Below are 23514 nucleotides of genomic sequence, written 5' to 3'. Positions count from 1 at the left end.
TATGGGCTTCACTGAACATAATTTCTTGAAAATTCCATTTTAAAAATATCTGGCCAACCACACATACACATTCATAAATTTCACCAATGTAGGTATTCTCTCCAAAGATACAGATCATAACCCTATTCCCTTCAAAGATACAGATCATAACTCATCTATGCCTTCCCATCCAATTCTCCTATACGTTCACCATGGGGCACTTATTATCCAACATAGTGGGTATCTTACACACACACACACACACACACACACACACACACATACACAATCTTCCAGTGTGATAAACTTTCATATTCTTGAAACTGAGGTTCTGGCCCATCTCGTGCGCATCTAGGCCTACCAAATACCAACAGCTCCAAACAATATCATGATGTAGCAAAAAGACATTAGACATATAATCAGAAACTCTAAGTTTGAAAACTTACTGTCTGTGACATTGGGAATCTCTTTCTCTGGACCTTAGCTTAATCATCCATAAAATGAGGAGATCGGGCTAGATCAGGGATTCTTAACCCCAGGTTGTTTGAACTTTTTAAAATATTTTGATAACTGTATTTCAATATAATTTTATGTAATTCCTTTGTAGCTCAATACATTTTATTTTGTGTACTTAAATGGTATTCTGAAAAGTGGTCCACAGGCTTCATCAGACTGCAAAACAGGTCCATCATCCACAAAAAGGTGAAGAACTCCTGGACTAATAATCTGAGGTTTCTTGGAACTCAACTTTCTGTGAATCTATGTCTTATTTGGTTGGTCTATAAGCTTGATTTATGGACAAACTCACTTGTAAAGCTTGAGTTGCATGATTTATAAGGGATTACCTTTAACAAAGGCAGTCAGTCAACAAGCATTTGTTAAGTGCTTGTTGTGGTAGGGGAAATCATGTGTATATACTTTGTACTTGGGAGACTCTTGTACTTTTTGATGAGAGAGAAGGGAGGAAGAAAGGAAAGAAGGTGGGAGGAGGGAGGAAGAAGGAAGGGAGGAAAGGGAAAGGAAGAGAGAGATAAACAGAAAGTTAAGGAGGAGAAAAGAAGAGAGGGAGAGAAGGAGAGAGGAAGAGAAGGAGAGAGGAAGAGAAGGAGGAAGGAAGGGAGGAGAGAGAGAGAGAGAGAGAGAGAGAGAGAGAGAGAGAGAGAGAGAGAGAGAATGAGAGAGAGAGAAAATGAGAGAGAGAGAGAGAGAGAGAGAGAGAGAGAGAGAGAGAGAGAAAAGAAGGCTAATTCCCTGTTTTTAGTATAGCCCTCAACTCTGTTCCTCATAATTTCCAGGCAATATAAACTAGCATTCATTGTCTTCCCTACATTGCTAGGGTCCTAACATGCCCTTTTAAACCAAGTTCATCTCTTTAGAGATGTACTTCCCACAGGTATAAATGACATAAACCAAGATCATCTCCTTAGTTTATTTTTTTCTAGAGTCCTTAGCATGCTACATTAACCTGACAATGCTTAATCTTGTGTTCATTTCACAATACATTTCATGCAATCCACAGCTTTAATTGGTTTTACATCGACATTACACGTTTCAATCTAGCCATGTGAAAAGAATAGTAGTTGTCTCTAAAAAGTGTCCAAAGCTTAAATTAGCACATAAGCAGTTAACTCTATTCTCAAGTGCAGTCTCTCTTTTAAAAGCAAGAATGATTTTCAGCATAAGAATATAATATTCCTGTTAAAGTCCATTTGTAACTGAACCAATTCCTTCCCGTGCCTTACGTCCTGAGGAATCCTCTCTTACAAAATTGCATTCAAGTATATTATTTAATTTAACATTCCAGGTTGTCTGAGTTAAGGGGAAAGAGACTTTTCATCCCACTCTAAATAATTCCACAGTCCCAGCTTTCCCATGCCTATTCTTACTTAGCATTAGAATCTCATTTACAATCAACGTTAGCACTAAAGCCACAGAATATATAGCTTTTTGGCATTTTCCAGTGAAGTGCAAGAAATTAAATAAATTATGTTTTTTATTGCTAAGGTATAGTATCAAGCAAAGTCACATAATTAAAGGAGCCTTGGACAGTATGTTTCCCTCTTCATGGCACCCAAGTGTTCAAACACACAGTAAATACCATTTAGTTAATCACCTGTCAGGCACCACTTTAAGAGGATGTATTGAGTATTCTAGAGTCTGAGGAATCAGATCTTTCATCATAGTCATCCTCTGTGTAAATAGGTTGCTTTGATACAATCGGACATCCATCATCAGAGATTGAGATCCGAGGATCTTCAGGCGTGCGAGTGGGGAGGACAGGAGAACTCCGGAAGACACTGGTAGAGTTACTGGAGAAAGGACTGACGTACTGAGATCTCAGCTGGTATTGTTGCTGCAGAGTCATGGTGTTCCACAAGGTGACATCATTGGGCAGAAAAGGGCTGGACTGATTTCTTGCCAAAGTATTCCTCAGCATCAAGGGATACCGGGGTGGCTGGGGAAAGGGGTGCTGCAGGGGAACCGCCAAAGGATTGGGAACTACATTGCTAGAATCAGTGGAAAATCTCAGTGTGTCGGGAACTCTAAAGGCAGACCCCACAGACCACTTCGAAGATGAGATGGGGTAGGAACTCAACGTGTGCTCAAAAATGTGCCCATTGGAAGGCAAGACAAGACTTTCTGATTCAGCCGAAGTTCGGTCCCCTCCAGTGACTGATGACCTGCTGGATAAGAGGACCTCTACAGCACTCACTAAATCGCCCCCACAGCCCTTTAGGATCAGCTCAAGCACTGTTGGCTTCTGGTTGGGGAATATTTTTTTTAACACTTCCAAGGGTGGCCTGTTGGCTTTCAGGCTAAAAGGCAGAGAAACAGTTCCTGATGGGCCTTCAATCAGGAGGTGATTTTGCTCAGAATGATACTTCGGACTATCAGGCCGGCTCTCAGTGGTGCTGCCATTTTTCTGAATGGCATAGCCACTTTCATCTACTGACACAATTTCTGGGCTCTCTGGGGTGAAGCAATTTTTACTTTTTACCACATCTGGGGAGCTCCTATGATCTGTATCTTTGTCACTGTAGACCTCTGTATTGTCAGTTGCACTGCTGTCTCCCAGGTTCTCTTCAGTCATGTCTGAAAAGCAGAGAACAACTGGGTTAATCTTTTCCTGATGATGCTAAAAAGAGTAATAAATGTTCTAGATGCAAAATGTTTTGGTTTGGGGTTTTTTTTATGACTAGGATAACCTTTCCCTCTTTTTGTTAGAAAGGTAAATACAAGATGGGATATGGTTCAGTAAACACTAATAGAATAAAATAAAATTTGACCAAAAGTGACAACAGATAATTAAATACCCCCAACCAGAGATACAAAATTCAGAATTCCCTCTCTCCGTGATAAGCATGAGGAATATTTTCCATTCCCAGAAGTCTTCCCTTTCTGAATAGAATAGCTACATGATATGTATACTCTTGAAGAGATTGGTCCGCATAACCAGTAACTCAATCCATGCAAACAGTTTTCCCTGTAACATAATTGGCCAACTTACTATTAACATGCCCAGAGAGAATTCATTAAAAATCAGATTTCTTTAAGGCAGCTGTGGTGTGCCAGTGAGAACTCTGGCCCTGGAATCAGAAGAATTAGGATGTCAAATCAAAGTACTGCCACTTACCAATTGTTGACCACTTATTAGTAACCCTAGGTGAGCCAAGTTCATACTATCATATAGAGCAAAACTAGCACACACATCTAGAACTAGAACCTTAGAAGTCCTGTTTAACAAATGAAGAAACTGAGACATAGAGAAGTGAGTTTCACAAGATAGTAAGTGATGGAGGTGCGATGTGACCTTAGGTTCTGAAACTCCAAGGTAGTGCTTTCACAGTTTCCTCATCTGCAAAATAGGGATAATAATACTTGAACAATCCATCCCCATGAGGTTGTTATGGAGGAAATTTTTGTAAATCTTACAGTCCTATAGAAAGAGAATGTTTTTTCTCCAATAGTGTTCCAATAGATTATGTATCAATGACCTCCCTGTGAAAGTGGTCACTTGCTATGAAGTTCTGTTTTTCCAATGAATTTTATCTTTGTATCTGTATAGTGGCTCAGCAAAACATATTGCCACAAATTGATACTGCAACAAATAAACAAGTGCTTTTAACCAGAAAAAAAATGTGATATTATTAAATCTACATCAAGCTATCATAAGTACTAGTTGGAAGTATACTTCTTTAGGTCTTAAAATGTAATATATTAGCTAATATAACACTATAAAGGGAGATGCAGAAGATCCTGTAAAAGGAGATCTCAAGTATACTGAAAACGTTTTTAGGTTTAAGGAAGAGGGAAGGAAGAGGATCAATTGGTTTCTTAATTTAAAAAAAAAAAGTTGAAACCATTTAAAAAACATTTCAAAGCACTAATATTCTAGATATGCAAATTAAAGCAACTCTAGATTCCACCTCAGTTTGGTGAAAATGACAAATGATAAAGGAACTGTGGAAAAACAGGCACACTAATGCACTGTTGGCAGAACTGTTAATTGCTCCAGCAATTCTGCAAAGTAATTTGAAATTATGCCCCCAAAGTCATTAAGCTATGCAAATACTTTGACCTAACAATGCCACCTCAAAAAGATTAAAGAAATAGGAAAAGGACTTAGATATACAAAATTATTTAAAACAGATCTTATAATGGTAGCAAAAAAAACTAAAAATTAACAGGACGTCTACCTATTAGGGAAGAGTTAAACAAATTATGGTATGGAAATGTAATGGAATATTATTGTGCTAAAAGACATAATAAAATGGACAGTTGTAGAGGGAACAGAGACCTCAAAAAGTGATGTAAAATAGACATTATAAAGAAATTAAAAGACTTTATGTAAAGACATCATAAAGAAAACAATTTTGAAAGACTTGAAAATTCTGACTATTATACTGAAAAATCCAGATTCCAAATGACTGAAGCAAAAGGATACAATCCTTCTCCTGACAGAATGGCAATGGACTTAAAATGTGAAATGAGACACATATTTTGGGTCATAGCTGATATGGGAAACTTTTGTTTGTCTATGTATATTTGTTAGGACAAGTTTCTTGGCCTATAATAACTTTTAGTTCAATGACAGGAAAGAGAGAGAGAAAGAGAGAGAGAGAGAGAGAGAGAGAGAGAGAGAGAGAGAGAGAGAGAGAGAGAGAAAGAGAGAGAGAGAAAGCTTGTTAACTGACTTTTTAAAAAATGAAAATGAAGTTAAGGAAAGAATTTAAAACTACATCATTCTATAAATGAAAGCTTTTGTTATTAGGCATAATATAGATGTAATGGATTGGTTGCCAGATTTGGAGTTAGGAAGACCTCAGTTCAAACTCCTCATCTGACACCAACTAGCTGTGTGATCAAAAGCAAGTAATTTCTCTAAGTTTCAAACAATGCTCTCAAATTCTAAATTATAGACAGATTTTAATCTACAAAAGAGAAAGAACTCTCAGGACATACATAACAGGCCCTTGCAATACTGACAATAATAATAATAATAGCAGCAGTAATAGTGGTAATAAAACTATTTTGTTCTCACCTTTTTCAATGACGTTTGGATAGAAATGGTCCTGAATAAGCCACTATGCTATTAAGATTGCTTTAAACCTAATGCTCTAAGAATAATAATAGCTGACACCTACAGAAAGATTTAGGCAACTAAACAGTCCGGTGTTTAAAGCACTGGGAAGTTCATCTTCATGAGTTCAAATCCAGTCTCCCACATTTACTACTATGTGACCCTGGACAAATCACTTCACCCTATTTGCCTCAGTTTTCTCTTCTGTAAAATGAATTGGAGAAGGAAATGGCAAACCATTGCAAGTATCTTTGCCAAAAAAAACCCCAATGGGAGATCATGAAAAGTCAGACAAGATTGAAACCACCAAAGAACACAGAAAAATTTAAAGCTTGAATAGTCCTTTGCAAAAAAAATCTGATTTGAACCTAAGATGATTTTGTAAATTTTTCTGTCAACAGAATTTGTGGAAAATGCAAAGGCATTTTTCAATTAGCGCTGAAAAGTGTAACAGAAAGAGTGGAGGACCTGACTTTGAATAGTTTTTTCACCTATAAAATGATGGAATACTATTAAATCCCTTTCAGATCTGAATCTGTGAATATAAGATTCTCATCAAGTCATTATTGACTCCACATATAAAGAAACCCTCATCAGAAATAAATCAGTTGCAGTACTTTAAAATAGTGGCTAATTAATACTAACAAATAATTCCAAAGAAAAAAGGCATGACTTGCTTTAGGCAAGCTATTAAAAATAGGAAGTTATGATTAGTTTGTTTATAATAACATATATACTATTACTACTTTTATGTTATTTTATTTTAAAAAATCATCAATACAAAAAATATTGAAGTCTATTTAAAGGCAACATGACATATTGAATAGAGTTAGCTTAGAGCTAGAAGACCTTAGTTCAAGCCTCTGATATATATAGACTGTAGGTTCCTTAATGTCTTGGTATTCCAGTTCAATTTTCTAAAATTATAAATTGCAAAATAGTTATCTGCATTAATAGAAGGTATTTCCACACTAGGAGTTCCTTATTCCAATTAGATCCCATGTCCGGCTACCCCTCTACCCTGCAAAGCATAGAGTTAACTATGAATGTGGCTATGATTACATGTCATGAAAAACCAAGGCCAACCCTCTTTATCTACTCTGGCATGCTGCCTTTTTATGATATAAATATAAATCTCTATAAACAAATAAATGAAATTATAAATATTTGTACAATGCAACTTTAATAAAGCACTTCCTTTTATAAGTTCACTTACTTTATGCTCATTTTTACTAATGATTTGGGCTTAAATCCTGCCTCAGATGTTTGTGGGTAGTGTGACCAAATGATTTAACGTCTCTAGGTTTCAGTTTCTTAAAATTCTGTAAAATGAAGGGATTGGATTTGATGGATTTGAGTTTTAACATTTCTTCTAGCTCTAAAATCTATGATTTGATATGGGACTTACCTAAGAATTATTTTTAAATCTGCCAATCTCTTATAAAATATAATGGAAGGGGATATATTGCCTATGAATATATGAATACCCTGACTTATAATTTCCTTCTAGTTCTGACATTGATTGTATGTTCCTAGTCTACAACAACATGCCTTCATAATAAAAATCCAATGCATATATTCATCTCAGAACAAATTTCAGGGAAAAAATTATTAGATATTCAAAAGTCAAGATTGTAATGGTGATCTTCATTAGCTGCTCAACCACAAATTGATCTAGGGTTTTTCAATTTCTAGAGTAGCTTTGGTGTATTCAGTGTGCAAAATAAATTGTTAAAAAGGCCTGACATTTGCCCCTTCATGTAAGGATCAGGGAGGACCAGGATAAGTTGGTGCCCCTATTAACAGCCAATGCACTAACTGAATTGGGTGTCCTTATTTCAAAAAAAAAAAAAAAGTCTCCATTCGTATTTTAATTATCCCTGTATAATTTCCATTTTTAATATTCATAACTCTCTACAATGAAAAAGCTATACACTCAAGTGCTGACATACTTAATGCAGGAGAGCCCAGATAATATACTAGTACCATAGAAATATAACTGAGGTATCTAAGTAGAAGATAGATAGAGTAGATAGAATGACAGGCCTGTTAGAGTTCAAATCTTCTATGAGATAACTTACTAGTTGTGTGACCCTAGGCAAGTATGTTTGTCTCTGTTTACGCAACTGTAAAATGAGGATTTAAACAGCATTTTCATTACAACAGTTGCTGTGAGGAACAAATGAAATAATATTTGTAAAGCACTTAGCTGAGTACTTGGCACAAATTAGGTATTATATACAGGCTTATACCTATCCCCCTATCAGATTTGGCCTCTACTCATTGGAATTTAAGGATCTGAAGTTGAAGCTGACTTTGAAGGCTGGAGGCCCCAAGTCTAAATCTAGGATTTGTCTCTGCTCTCTATGACCCTGGATGAGTCATTCAACCCATTTATTCTTCAATATCCTCTTATATAAAATTAACAATTCAGAGGAGATGGCCATCAAAGTCCCAACTCTGAATCCATGATTCTAAGTATCAAACTGTATACATCCTAAGTGTTAGAAGAATTTAAAGGAGTCAGAGATTCTTCCCATAGAGAGAAGCAAAGACTAGTTTTTCTAAGAAAACTATAAGAACAATGAAAAATATTTAAGTTCAGCTAGTTTTTTAAGAATCCCTAAGAAAAAAATATTTTTCCCTTCTGCAAATTTCTCATGTGAAAAGAAAGTTTAAGAAAAATTCACTTACAAATTCATTCCTTTCTATGGAAAATATCAATAATACTTTCTCTTCCCTCTTTATTTCATCCCTACATACCAAAAGAAAGAAGTTATATTTAGATAATATCATTCAAGTAAAAAGTAGATATTTGTATTTCATTAGAATTCTTTTTGAAACATCACCTGAATATTACTATGTATGTATCTACCTTCCAAGAAAATGGAACAATTCATAAAGGGAGAAAAAAAGAGGGAGAGTGGGAGGGAGGAAGGGAAAAAAAGAATTTGGAACTTGAAACCAAAAAATATTAAAAATGTAATTCATGTAAAATAAAATATTATTAAAGAAAAGAAGAGAAAAGAAAAAGAAAAGGATGAGAAACATTGGCAGGTTAAAAGCATTTTCCATCTTTGCCCCACACATGTTCTCTGAGTTTTGCAAGTTAGTAAACGGGAATAGGCATTTCTATGCACAAATATATCAAGCTGCTTTAAATGCGTTTAAAAGTTATTCTTTGAGCAGTAATGAATTGAACCAGCTATACCCAGTGAAAGAACTCTGGGGGATGACTATGAACCACTATATAGAATTCCCAATCCCTCTATTTTTGTCTGCCTGCATTTTTTATTTTCTTCACAGGCTAATTGTACACTATTTAAAAGTCCTATTCTTTTTGTATTGCAAAATAACTGTTTGGACATGTATACTTATATTGTATTTAATTTATATTTTAACATATTTAACATGTTTTGATTAATCTGCCATCTGGGGGAGGGGGTGGAGGGAAGGAGGGGAAAAATTGGAACAAAAGGTTTGGCAATTGTCAATGCTGTAAAATTACCCATGCATATAACTTGTAAATAAAAAGCAAAAAAAAAAAAAAAAAAAAAAGTTATTCTTTGTTCAGAGAGATGGCATTACTGATGTGTTCAGTGGAGCATACCCTTTCAGTTGTTTTTCAAATAGTAGTGATGAGTTTGTGTTATTAATCCATCCACATTTTCTCATCTGGTCTCCTTTGTAAGGAGGACAAATATTTGCAACACAGCTACCTAGAATTGAGACCACAGCCAACAGTTATGAAATTGCAACTAAGTTCAATGTACTTGACTGTAATGACCGAGTTAGCACCCTGGATACCTTAGAATCAGCAGGAATCAGGATAAGCAAAAGTCTTTAGTCTTTATTCTTGGTCTTTAGAGGTAGGATTGAATTGGATGGAAGCAGAATTTCTGTGACCTTCCTTCTTCATCTGTCACCAAGAGTGACCCTGGCTCGTCTTACTCCACCCCCTAGTCCCTCCTACAATTCTCTGTATACACCAATTATCTAGCCAGCACAGGATAGTAGGAAGGACCATTTTCCAAGTATATGCTTATAGAGTATTGTGCAATCAGTAATTAGCCTTAAGTGCTCAACTATCCAGACCTCAGTGCATAAACTCAAGAGTTTCAGCCCTCTACACTAGACAAGTTAAAATCCACTGTATTTAAACCAGTTAAGTTATAAGAAACCTGAGTTCAGGTCCCACTTCAGATATAAGAAATAAGAGAATTACATAGGAAATTGAAAGGACACTGAGGGGACACATTCAGATAGTTCACATTTTAAGATACAACTATAAATTCTACTAGATGAGCACATGTATATGAAATACCCACAACATCCCAAAGCTGTTGATGCCTTGATGTTAGAGCAACATCAGCCCTGAAGTTATATTTTCTCACTTAAGAATGATTCCTACCCAAGACATTCATTCATGATGGGTTAACACTTCAAGTACACTGTTGTACTGCATACATGTTTATTGTGTTATGAGAGACTTTTGGCTAAATCCTTCATTTTAAAAGTCTAAATGTTTGTCATTATCCAAATGATGATACATTCAGCTCTTGATTATGAATATGGATTTCTGAAGGAAAAAGGTACACAGATATTCCTTTAAAGATAAACTTTTATTAAGGATAATACTTTATGTACCTTGTTCTTAGTCTTTTAAAGTTTTTCAAAAGAGGTAAATAGACAACTGTGCCCCAAATCAGGTTCCATCTCCACAGTTGTTTGACTAACAAGACAACAAAAATTCTACTCACACAAATATTGCATCAAGTTACAATATGTAAAATTCAGATTTTCTTCAGAGGATTCTTCCTGCTTTAAACCTCAGACTTAAAATAATCTTGCCAGTATTTTTAAAATAATTGTTTCAAAATGTTCATTCTGAAAAAATCCAGAGCACATTTATGATAAATTTTCCAGTTAGACATGTGAATAGGAATTTTTCTACTATAAAATAGTGTATTTTATGTATTATATTCTATTATGTCTCTACAAACATGTTACCTTTCAAGTTTCAAATTAAAACACAAAGATATAAGCACATACAGGTATGTTCCTTCACTCCAAAGTCAACAACTGTTTTTTGTCCTTAAAATCACGTCAAGCAATTTAAAATGTATATTGTGTTTTTTTCCTCCTTACTCCAAGAATAAAAAAGAAATAAAAAATTGAAACAATTATTTTAAAAATACTGGCAAGATTATTTTAAGTCTGAGGTTTAAAGCAGGAAGAATCCTATGAAGAAAATCTGAATTTTACATATTGTAACTTGAAAGAAAGAAAGAAAGAAAGAAAGAAAGAAAGAAAGAAAGAAAGAAAGAAAGAAAGAAAGAAAGAAAGAAAGAAAGAAAGAAAGAAAGAAAGAAAGAAAAAGAATTCTGACCATGCACATCTGATAGAGATCCATCAGGGACAATAGACCTATTGGGGGCTTTTAGCAGCAACTAGAACTTCCAGGCCTGACTTCAAATAGGAACTCTGTCCTTGTTACAATTTGTCTTTTTGATGACCAGAGTCTCATGACTATGAGAACAAAAAAAATTTCATACCATGGATAAAACTGTGAGAACTGCCCTTGGAATCACAAAAACCCGAGTTCAGGTCCCACTTCAGATAAATACTATGCCACCTAAACAAATCATTGAACCTCTTAGTGCTTGAGGAAATTCTTTAAAACAAAGATTCTTCACGTAGGGACTGTGGATTTGTTGTTGCTGGCGTTTTAAACATATTTTGGCAAATATATTTTAATATAACTAACCTGTGTAATGCCCACGTATTTTATTTTTGTGCATTTGAGAACATTATTCTGAAGTATCACTAGATTGCAAAGAGGGTCCATAATTTGGGAAAAAATAAAAAATGCTAAAAATCTCTGTTCTAGTATCACTAATTACAAAGAAGATGATGAGCTACAGTTGTAGGGAAAGCTTCCTCACCAGGGGGTTCCCTACATCAGGGAATTGGTCCAGTCCTTATTACCTATCCTAATCTCTTCAGAAAATGAGAACAATAAACCATGAAAAAGTAAAGAGTAAACAGCTTTCATTTCTTTTTCACATGATTAGAAGAACAGTGTTAGTGAATTTTAAAGAAAAGGGTGGCTCCTGACATTCAGTATTAACTGATGACCCAGCTAAGGAAGAGGTTAGAATAGCAGGTTTGGGGATTTTGCAAAATCCCGAATCCCAAATGCTGAAATCTACTCGTGCCTGCTCAAAAGTCAAATTCCGGTGTCTATCTTTTCTTCCTTTAGTCAGAAAGAGACATTTTTCAGTAAGCAGGAATTAAGGGAGGGCAGGGGAAACTACTGAAGAATCTATCTAACCATTGGAAAAAATCAGGGTTGTCTCTTTTTTTTCCCCTTCCACTTCCTAAATAGTTCATGTGTTATCACTCTTTGAGTAAAAGAAAGATATCATCTGTCCTTAATTCAGTAGTCAAGCTTTGCCCCCCTGCAAGTAAATTTCAGGTGACATATACTAAGGGGATATTGAGATAATTGTTTAAACATTCTACAGTCATTTTAATGGTAATTCTACTAATGCCATCAATGTTATCATTGCTACACCTCAAAACAACAACAACAACAACAACAACAACAACAACAACAACAACAACAAAAAAAAAACTCTTCCAGTTGAATAGTCAGTCTTGTTCAGTAAAAAAATGTTGATGTAAGGCAACACATGGAAAAATGGAAAGGAAGAGAAGGGAAGAAAATGAAAGAAGGGAAGGGAATGGGAAAGAGAAAGTGGAAGGGGAAAAAGGAAGAGGAAGGGGAAAGGGAAGGGAAAGGGAAAGGGAAAGGAGAAAGGAAAGGGAAAGGGAAAGGGAAAGGGGAGAGGAGGGGAACAGGAAGGAAGGAGAGAGGGAGATTTTAAAGAGGATTGGACATTTTTCTTGGCCCATAGAACAGATGTTGTAATTAATCATAGGTAAAGATTAGAAAGAGTAAAATTTACAATGCAGTTAAGTAGCACAATGAATAGAATGTTGGACCTAGAATCAAGAAGACGAGTTCAAATCCAATTTGACACTGGCTGTGTAATCTTAGTCAAAGTTGCCTCAGTTTCCTCTTCTGTAAATTGGGGATTTACATCTACCTCCTAAAGTTGTTGTGAGAATAAAATAAGTTAATATTATAAAACACTTTATAAATCTTAAACATATGTGAATATATATAAATATATACATACACTGTATGTATGTACCTAATTGCTTTTACTAACAGAACTACATAAAAGAGAATGAAGAAAGGATAGCTAGTGCCCCCCCCACACACACACACACTCCTCCACCTTAGCCTGAAGAAGTCAATAATCAGTGTGGGATAATCACTTGTCAGCAGAATAGTATGTATTGGGCAAGATGGTTTTTGAAGTTCTTTCCAATTCTGAGATTCTGTGAGGGCAGGAAAAAAGGAAACCCAAAAGGAATGCCAATAAAGGAAAGAAAAGAAGAAGAATAAAAGGAAGGAAGGAAGGAAGAGGAAGGAAGGAAGGAAGGAAGGAAGGAAGGAAGGAAGGAAGGAAGGAAGGAAGGAAGGAAGGAAGGAAGGAAGGAAGGAAGGAAGGAAGGAAAAGAGGGAGGGAGGGAGAACCAAAGACAGCTTCTTCTGGGACAATTTCCTCCTCCCCATCTATGAAAAGTGCAACATTTCCAGAAAGGGGCTGCAAGTGCTCCAGGGAATGTGATTTATAAAGTCTACTTCTTTTCCCCCTTTAAAGCTGTTAGTAGAAAGTGCTGACTGGCTGGCAGGGAGGAATTTCTCATCAATGCTCTTTGATTGTATTTTGCAAACAAAATGCCTGTTGCTTGGTAACATTTCACTTGAGTCTGACCTTCCCCGAAAGTTATTGCTATCAGATTCGATTTACACTGTCCTTCTGTGATTACTGTAATCTTTTAAACTGAGGAGTTCATTTATCAGGGGAAAGAAAAGTTGAGTATGTGAGTCAATAGCACTGCTATCCGCCAGATTTATAGCTGCCTGCTGTGGCTGGGAAATGGGATTTATTTGTTTCTCTTTCTCCGATAAGAGTAATACCAGAGTTTCTAAGACACAGGAAACTTGCTCTTACTACTTCTTCTTACTCCAACTCATCCCCTCATCTCCGAAGTGTGAGAACAGATTCCTTGCCAGTATTTCTCCCCATTCCTTCTCCATCTTCCTCTAATTCCAAAATTGGGGGATGGGGAGGGAATAGTGGAGTGAAGAGTAACTCACACTTAGGGTTTTCTGAGAAGTTGTAATTACAAGATGAGTCCCTTTATTTTAGCACGATGGTGTAGCAATAGAAATTCAGGAGAGAATTTGCTTTAAGAGATAACTATAGAGGAAGGAGAAGGATACATTTAGAAAGAAAGAAAGAAAGAAAGAAAGAGAAAGAAAGAAAGAAAGAAAGAAAGAAAGAAAGAAAGAAAAGAAGAAAGAAAGAAAGAAAAGAAGGAAGGAAGGAAGGAAGGAAGGAAGGAAGGAAGGAAGGAAGGAAGGAAGGAAGGAAGGAAGGAAGGAAGGAAGGAAGAGAAAGAAAGAAAGAAAGAGGGAGGGAGGGAGAAAGAAAGAAAGAAAGAAAGAAAGAAAGAAAGAAAGAAAGAAAGAAAGAAAGAAAGAAAGAAAGAAAGAAAGAAAGAAAGAAAGAAAGAAAGAAAGAAAGAAAGAAAGAAAGAGAAAGAAAGAAAAGAAGGAAGGAAGGAAGGAAGGAAGAAGGAAGGAAGGAAGGAAGGAAGGAAGGAAGGAAGGAAGGAAGGAAGGAAGGAAGGAAGGAAGGAAGGAAGGAAGGAAGGAAGGAAGGGAAATTCCTAGAAGGTAGGGAAACGGAGTTGAAATCGGGGAAAGAATATGTCTTCATACAAATGGGTACAACTTCATATATGCAATGTCTTGCCATCCTATTCCAACAAATACATACACACACTAAAAAAAGATGGAAAACCTCAGATATCTGGGAAAAGAAACAAAAAATGGAGAGAGAAAAAAAGGGCCATTATAAAGTGGCAAAATTGCTTTAGCTTTGAATGACCTTGCCTACAACTCCCATAGATGGAAAAGATTATTCTAACCCCAAGTGATGCAAAAGGCAGGTCTGAACCCGCGGCACTATCTTTGTACAGCAAAAACTAGAGATTCTCTGCAGAGATTCTGCTATCCCCCTTATTCCTATAGCCAAGTCCGGCAGGAATCAAGATTCCCGGAGAAAGCATCCAACTAATACTGAATCAGGCAAGCTAACCTTACTTTAGTGTAGTATGAAAAGCAAAGCTCCAGACCTGAATTCAGCCGATCTGGGTTTTTTGTTTTGTTTTGTTTTGTTTTGTGTTTTTGGGGGTGGTGTGATGGTGGTGTTAAGTTTTCAAACTAGCGGCGAGTGTCACATTTCCCGGAGTTGCTTTCTCTTTAAGTTCTAAAGCAATATTTTCAATATTTACCTTACCGCAGTGATGAGAAAAACACGAAATTAATAATAATTGTTATTATTTAACAACATTTCTAAAGTGTTTATCAAACTCTAGAAGCTGGGAATACGAAGAAAACACGAAAAATCCTTGCCTTTAAAAAAAAAAAAAAAAGCTTACATTCTACAACTGTCTATATGTGAATATGTGTGTTTATAGGAATATAGAAAAATACAGATATAGATATGTATATAAAACGTTTAGACCTGGGTCCAAATTCCATTCCCTATCACTCTGGACTCTTAACAACTTGGTGCCTCACACAACTCTCTCAAACTATTGAGGTGTCTGTATGCATTGTAGATAAGTTTCCTGATCTCAAAGTTCCCTATTTCCAATTGGATCACAGATTCTATCTCTTATCCAACAAGATCTAGCTCTAGCCAGGATCATTCTGGTTTGTTGGTTACAGATTCAACCTTTGAGTCAGGAAATTCACATTCTGCCTCTGACACACACTGGCTGTATCACTTTAAGCAAATCACAATTCCAAGTGCTTCAGGAAATTTTCTAAAACTATGCAATTGCATATTTGATACAAACCCAAGAGTTCCTTAAATCAGTGGTCCCCTCCATCACAAACCTGCGTATTTCTTCTTTCTTGATTCAACCAAAAAGAAATGTATAGTTTGTGTTTTATATCTGGTTTCTCTTGAGCAGATTAAGTAGTAGTGTTTTGAAAGGAATGGTAATATCAATAGTAAATGGCAGTTTACATACACCATGTATATTCTTACTCCCAAATATTTTTAAAGCTTAATTTTAAAAAAATTCAAATTGTCTCTCTCACCTACCCTTTTCCTATTCTTTTAAATTAACTGAAAGATTGGTTTCAGCTATCAGTATTAACACAATAATTTTAATCTGCAGATACTATACACTAAGAAAGCTCCTCCCTCCCGCCAAAAAAAAAAAAAAAAAAAAAAAGGGAGCGAGGGGTAAGGGATTCTGTATTTCTGAGGTATATAGATCAAGCACAGAGAGTAGAAAGAAGACCACTCTCTATTATTTGATTCCCTCCTTTCCTTATTCTCGTAAACCTTTTCATTGAGATAAAAACCTTTCCTCACCCAATTTTTGAAGAAATTCCACTTGCAGCAAATCAATTTTAAAAATGTTTCTTTATATTTTGAGAAATTTGGAATATTTCCCAAATGTTCTATGTTTGTTCTCGGCTCTCTCTCTCTCTTTTTTCTCCTTTTCCTCCTCCTTCTCCTCCTGTGACCCTCTTGCTTCCTATGTAAAACGGTACATGTTAAAAGGGAATTTAAATAGATCTTCCCATCTTCCCCACTCCAGAATTCTTCCTTTCCTCCTAAAGAAAGGAGGTAGGAGCTGGTTAATTCAGACAGGATAATGGGGGTGACATAGAGGAATGTGTAACCTCAGCATCTCACTTCAACCAACTCTGACCCTTATCTTTGCTTATATCCTGATACCAAATGCTGAAAGGCTGGCTTAGCTGGTTCAGTTTGTTCCTTCAGACACACTAACAACTGATTTTTAAGAGTTCTGTGAAAAGCTTTTTTCTTTTCGTAATTCAAAAAAATTATTATATTTTATTTGAGGGTGAGAAGAAGGGAAGGAAATGTTAAAAGTCAAGAAATTAAGTGAATCAAACAACTTTTTATCCTAAGCTCATTAATCTTTAACTCTATCAAAATGTAATAATTAAAAAATAATAGTAGAATCATTCAACATTAGAGTGGCAAAAAGACTTTAAAGATTTTAATTCAAATCTTAATTTTTGCTAATAAAAAAATGAAACCCTAGGAAGAGACTTACACAAGGTGGAACAACTGGCAGATCCAGAACCCAGATTCCCAACTCCCAGCCCAAGATATTTTTCACTATATGTTTATTGTCTCTCAAATCTAGAAGAAAAGTAGAAAATGGTCCTGTGGGGAAAATGAAAAGCAAAAAGGATACCTATATCTGGATCCTGATGAGAATATTAAAATTATCCATTTACCTATCTAGTCAGCACTAAGTATAAAGCTTTGAAAATAACAAACCTTTGAAAAATGCTTGTTGAATTGAACTGAAAAATAAATCACAGTAGAAGAAGTGCTCAAAGTGCTAAACTGTTGAATTAAAAGTAGCATTGCCTCTGAGTAATCTTGGAGATAGAATTAAGGGGGAAAAGTCTCTTGGCTACAGAAATGGGATTTGGCATGGAGGGAATACAGTCAATTACTGGGAGATTTTTCTCCTCTGGCGCCCTGCAAATGTAGTTTTTTAACAGCCTTGCACCTTTCTCAACAAATGGGGATGGGGAGGGGGGAAGCTTCAATGTGTTTGTTCACTTGCATTTGTATCCGATAGTGGGGGAAAAAAATGCTTCCTCCCCCACAGCTGAGTGCTCTCTTTCTAGGGATCCTTTGCCCTGCAAAAAGGACAACTGGGTCTTTGACTCTGGGAGCTGGAAAGGAAGGAAGTAGCAAGAGAAATTTACATGTTCTACAGCATGTGATATCCTGTATATTTGTTCGTGGAAAATCTAGCATCTAACTATAGATATTACTTCACTATGATATGCCCATGAATATATCAAATGGGTACACTGCATGTATGTACAGCACAGCTGTAGATCTAGTTCATAAATACATATGAATATATAAGCATATAATGGACACATATCACATAAAGATATAGCAGATATGGCCTCCTTTAGAAGAAATAGGTCTAATACACATGCACTACATATGTTGTACATTGTATCACATACTACTATATGCATACGTAGTTGTATGTGCATATTGCATCTTTTTGATAAATATTGCAACAAATATTTTTATCCTGGCATTTCTCTCTGACATGCCTCAGTGTGGTTTTGTGTATGTATGTTCTAATAACCATAGAAGGAAAGCTCTCTCTGTGCTCTCCAGTTTTTCAGAACTTAGCAAGGGCAGCAAATCAAGGGACTACAACCAAAGAGGTGAAAATGTAAATGCAATAGCGTGAGTATTCAGATGGAAACCAACTTGTTCTTGTCATTAGGAAGAACTGTTCAAACAATTCTTCCTATTTCTCAGGCCTTCTTTCCAGGGACATGATTATGTTTACACTTATTGTAGCTACTCTCCACTTCATGGTTTTGAACACTACTTCTTGTGCTAACTTTGTTAGTCTGGGAGGGAGAGGATGAGGGACCTAAGTCTGGCTTTGATTTATTGATTTAAAAAAATTATAATTTTTATAATTATCAAGATGCGTAATGAACATACTAATTATTTAAATTGCTCAGATCTACCTCTTCTGACTTGGAATAAGATATTTCTCATGGAGGAAGTGGTTTGGGGGGGAAGAAGAAACCAAGTCTGGCTTTGATTTATTTAGACTAATAATCATCTTAGAATCATTTAGATTGAGTCCCATAAAATGTTACTGTAAGTTTTCTTTCCTAATTGTTGCTTTTCAATTTTGTAAGAAGGTGAGACATTTAAAAGTATCTGCCCTTCTAAACGAAATTTAATTTCATCTTTTTGTTCAAAAATTGTCGTCCTCTCCAAATTTAAATTGAGTCAATGTGGGAAGAGAATTGAATTAGCAAACCAGATTTAAGTCCAACCTTGGCCACAAACTACCCCCTCCCCATCCCGAGACAGTTCATGCCTCTTTCTTAGGCCTTTATTTCTTCCTCTGTTAAAAATAAAAGTTGTTAAGATTAAATGAACAATCTATATTTAAATTGAACACTCGAAATCCCTTTATAAGGAAGAGAATCAAACAGGTTGGCTGGGGGGTTTTGAGCATTCGAATCTGTTCTCCCTTAGGAAAGATAGGTCTCAGGCACCTCACACAGTCATGGCTGAATTCAAAAGGCAGATAAACATTAATCCCTGAGAGGTGGATTGTTGCTCTGGCCTGAGGGTTACTAAGCTAGGGAACCATGAAAAGGAAAGTTATCGCTCAAATGTAATTTCTAGAACCTGAGCCATTCAAATTTTCCTGCTTCTTTAAACCAGTGGTGACCCGTTTTTGACTGAAAAAATAAAATAAATATTATCTGTAGACAGAATTAAGTTCAGATTATTAATTTGGTTGAAATGTTAGGGTACCGTGCAGTATCAAATACCTTTGGAAAATTCTGATGAATTTCCCCATTTCTTTGTTCTTAAAATGATTGGTCCAGTTCCTCAAACAATGTGACTTTAAGTCTGAATGGTTCTTTGCTGTGTAATGAAGTAGAACTTGACCTTTAACACCTGCTCAGTATCTACCCAACTCAGGAACGGCTTCCACTCTTTTGAGACAGCCTCTTCAAGGCCTGTATCATCCTGTTGTGTAGTGGTGTTTTAGTTATTTAGGGGAGTAGGAGGCAACAAGAAAGCACTAAGTCCTTTAAAGGGGCATAGCCACACCTGCCTAGATATTTAAAAGGCCTTATGATTTTTCCTTCCCACTCCCAGCACAACCCATAGGGATCTCTGAATCTTTTGTTTCCTTAGGGCACACCAGTTCCTGGAATAAATCCTTTCTTTTCCCTTGTTCGGTATTTTATCCCAGTGTAAGGAATACAAATATGTACAAACTCAGAATCAGTCAAGAGCATAACTATAAACAAATCAAAAGAGTTTATAGATTCCCATCCTTATCTCCGTGAAGAAATAGAAGCTCTGAGAAGTATTTGGAGAGGCGTGAGCAGGGCTACTGTATGAGGAATTAGGGACGTGCCAAAAGTGGACTTCACAGTAGTCAACCACGGCATCACCTCTCATTTTCTGGAAGTGAGGAAGAAGTAGGAGAAAGGGAGAAAACAAAGAGGCCATCACAAGGATTTGTTCTACTTCCTCTCCTTTCTCTCCACTCCCTCTACTTTTGCAGTTCCCAAGCTGTTTGTCAGGATCACGAATCTATTGAGCTACAGTAAATTTCTTTGCTCAATTTAATTTGTTAAAAACAAAACAAAACAAAAAGACCTCCTTCTTTAAAGACCTCGGGTTTAGAGATGTCTAGAGAGCATTATAGAAGAGACCCTAGCACCTTTGCAAGTGACTACTCCCCCTCACTCGCTGAAATTCCTTCTCCCTCTCCACATCCCTATCTTTCTCACCGTACACTTCTGCTCCCCACCACGTGGAGAGAGCTTACCTGGTCCCTAATGGCATTGCTTCACGTCTTCCAATAACTCTGAGTTCCAGAATCCCACAAGGGAAGAGGTTGAGTTTGCTTGAGGTTTCCAGGGGAAATCGTTAGAGCTATGACTTCAAGAGCCCTAAACACTTCTTTCGTGCCCTTGACTTCATTCATCTAACAGTACTAGCCCTAAGGTGGCCTCTTCCCATTTGTCCCAGCACCTTAAAACGGAGACTTTTTCTAAAGGTAAAAGGCCGCTAGAATTATACTTTGTAAGTGGTGGGGTTTGATGTGTCGCCACTTGTCTTTATTTTAAAGTCACTTCTTTAATTTAAGTCTGAAAAAGATTCTCAGGGAGTCAGACATCTTTGCAATTGCTCTAGCTGGAGTTTAAGAACAGGGGGCACCTCTTGTCCAGGCTCCAGGTGGACAAGAGTCTGACCCTAGTTCCCGAATCTCAAACTTTCTCTTCCCCACTCAGCAACATAGGATCTAAGCGGCTGAGAGAGGAAGAAGTCACACTCCCAGAGAAGAGGTGTGCACCTGGGTGTTTGGGAGCAGTGTCAACTACGCCCCCCCATCCCCGCTTCTGCTCAGTCCACCCGAAGATTAACCCTTAAAGTCCTTTAATTTCCTTCCCCTAGGTTCAGGGGCCTACTGCTTTGTACCTTCAACCCCGAATTGCTTACCTGTCTTGGAGAGCTGCCCTTGCAGCCCTGATCCAGACTGCGGCTCGGAGGCCCAGCGCAGGGCGGCAGTGGCTGCCGCTAGCTCCGCTGGACGGGGCGGCTGCTGCGGCTGCGGTGGAGGTTGCGGCGGAGGCTGCTGTTGCTGCTGGGGGGCCGACACGTTGTCTCCGGATTGAGGGGGCGGGGGGCCTGGTAGGGCCCGCAGAGAGTCCGGGATGAGGCTCTCCAGGCTCTCGTTAGCCTGTTGCCGGCGGAGCGCTACCTGCGCCGCCATGACCCGCTGACGCTCGATGATGAGGATGCACTTCTCGCAGGTGCAGTCCTTGAAGCGGCAGTAGCGCTTGTGGCCCTTGAGCCAAGAGAGCACGCCATGGTTGCGGCAACGGGCGCACTTGGGGGTACGCTGCAAAGGCGCCCGCGGCGGCTGTGATACCGGGCCGCCCATGTACAAGTATGGGGAGCCGTAGCCGTTCATACCCCTAAGCTCCCAGGGGAGCTGGCAGTCTGGAAGTGGCGGGGGTGGTACAGGGGGTACTGGAGTAAGACAGGACAAGAGGAGCCTTAAGAGGCAACTGAGGATCCCAGCTGCGCCCCCCACGCCCTGAGTGAACGCTCTACCTCTCGTCTTTTCCTTAGTCCACCTAGTTTAGAACACCGTCGCTTCTACTTCGCTCAGTCCACAAACAGGACTCGTCCCAAAGGGTCTTTGCTCGTCTGCGGCAGCCGACACTCCTGGTCCCACGCTCCACAAGAGGAGCCGCGGCCGCTGCTTGGAGAGGGCGAGAGCTCTATCTGACGTCTGGAGCCGGACTGCAGCGTTTCTCCGCGCTTCCTAGGGGCCGAGCGCCTCCCCTTCTCCCCTCCCCCCACTTCTCTCTCCCTCCCACCACCTCCGGGGTCCCCGTCTCTTTCTCCTGCTCCCCACCGTCACCCCCTCCTCCTCCTCCTTTCCTCCTCCTCTCTTCGTTCAGACCCCTAGACTGTCACCTCCGTTGTCACCTACTCACGGGGGCGCTCCCAATTGTTTCCCTCCTCCCGCCTCCTTTTCGCCAGCTGCTGCTACAGCTAGCGGTGGCACGAACCCGATAGCCACTGGAGTGCATGCCAAGGCGGGGGGAGGGTGTGAGGAGGAGGAGGAGGAGGAGGAGGAGGAAGAGGAGGAGGGAGAAAGCGAGTAAGAAAACGTTTTCCCTCCTGAGTCCCTCAATCCCTCTGAGATCGTTGTGATGGCGGAGATCTCTTGCCTGCTGTGCCTAGGCACTTAAGACCCAAAGAGCTCCCCCCTCCCAGTGGAGAGGAGGCTGGATCGACCCGATTTCTCAATCGAGGCCTTTCTAAACGCAGGAGAAAAGTTGCCCTGGAAGTTTGGGGATGGTAGAGTTGGAGGGGCGGGGAAGAGAGCTGAGGGGAGGAGGGTATTCTGGAAAGTTGATCTCAAAAAAATCAATGTTTTTTTCTAGAAGTATTTTTTCTTTTGCTCCAGATGAGAGAAACGAATCTCGCAAACTCTGATAAACAAAGGCAAAGAATCGATTAGCGGGCCCCTTACACTGCCTACTTAAAAAGCCGGAACTCGCGGCAGCACACTCCATCCCCACCTCACTCCACAGTTTTTAATATAACAAATAATCCTAAAGGTCTATGAATGGTTCTAGTAGTGGCTTCAAAAATTTCTGTATTTAACACTCAGAAAAATTGGAGAAGCTGCGTTAGAGACCAAGTATCCTAGAAAGTCCCCGTGAATTTAATTACCCTCTCCTCGGTATCTTTCAAAAGAGCCAAATGGAGACCTCATTTCACCTAAACCCAAGTCTCCGGGTTCTCTGTTTTTTAGTTATGGTTTGGGACTCCTTTGCTTCGTTCAGCTTTGAAATAACACTCTTCCCCTTTCAGGTCTCTCCCCCCAATTCTCTCTGGACCCCGTCCCAGGATTTTACATTATCTAAAGCCGACTTGAATCTTGGCCTCTTTAGAAATTGCCAAAATTGCTTCGGAAAATGACTCCAAGCTTGGCTGTTTCCGATCCCCATCTGCAAATGTCTTTGGAAGAGACGGGAAAGGCTGGAAGTTTGGAAAACATTTTGCACTGCCATAGGGGCCAATATTTCAACATAGTTCGAGATCGTAGCTAGTTTAATGGTGGATCTTTTTTTGATAAACATAAACATTTCAGAGACTCCATTTGTGATTCTCTTGAGGAAAAGTGGCTGTTTTTCCTCTCTTGGGGAACGCTGGAATTTATTCGGTTGCCCTGAAAAAGAATATCCAGCACATACATTTTCCGACAGTGATTACAATAAACTCTGTAAAATTATACTATAAGTGTATTAGGTTAGTGGATATTGCGATTTCACTTTTTGGGAAAAGACCAATTTCCAAACAAATCAGGGAAATGTGTTAAGAGGTGTTTGGGGATATGCTTGTGTGTGGACCTGCAGGTCCATATACATAAGTGCATTTTGATTATTCAATGAAGCCATATGTTTCTGTTGATTTGTATGTTCGACATGCTTAAACCAAAAATAAACTCAAAAGAATTGGGGGGGGGTGTTCTTCCCAAAGGGTTTGATTTGAAAGTGTCTAAGATACCGAACTGTTTTTGTGGTGATACTTCCTATCCTTTCTACATATGAACATTTTTGTTTGCATATGTTTTCTTAAAGTTTTCTGGAATTTGAGCTCACACAATACTTTTAGCAATTTAGGAAGTGAGCCAGAAAT

At 38.2% G+C, this 23514-nt stretch overlaps 1 protein-coding gene across 1 annotated transcript; it reads right to left on the bottom strand.

Moving 5' to 3' along the window:
- Window positions 1–1394: 1394 nt before the first annotated feature.
- On the bottom strand, window positions 1395–21591 carry DMRT3 (doublesex and mab-3 related transcription factor 3). Its single transcript, XM_051987004.1, has 2 exons — window positions 20794–21591; window positions 1395–3072 (listed from the first exon to the last, which is right to left on the bottom strand). The coding sequence occupies exons 1-2, from the start codon at window positions 21266–21268 to the stop codon at window positions 2108–2110; spliced, it is 1440 nt and encodes a 479-aa protein (XP_051842964.1). The 5' UTR covers window positions 21269–21591; the 3' UTR covers window positions 1395–2107.
- Window positions 21592–23514: the final 1923 nt, after the last annotated feature.

The sequence above is a fragment of the Antechinus flavipes genome, chromosome 1, assembly GCF_016432865.1.
Source record: "Antechinus flavipes isolate AdamAnt ecotype Samford, QLD, Australia chromosome 1, AdamAnt_v2, whole genome shotgun sequence".
NCBI lineage: Eukaryota > Metazoa > Chordata > Mammalia > Dasyuromorphia > Dasyuridae > Antechinus > Antechinus flavipes.
This window is presented reverse-complemented; position numbering and strand designations above follow the sequence as displayed.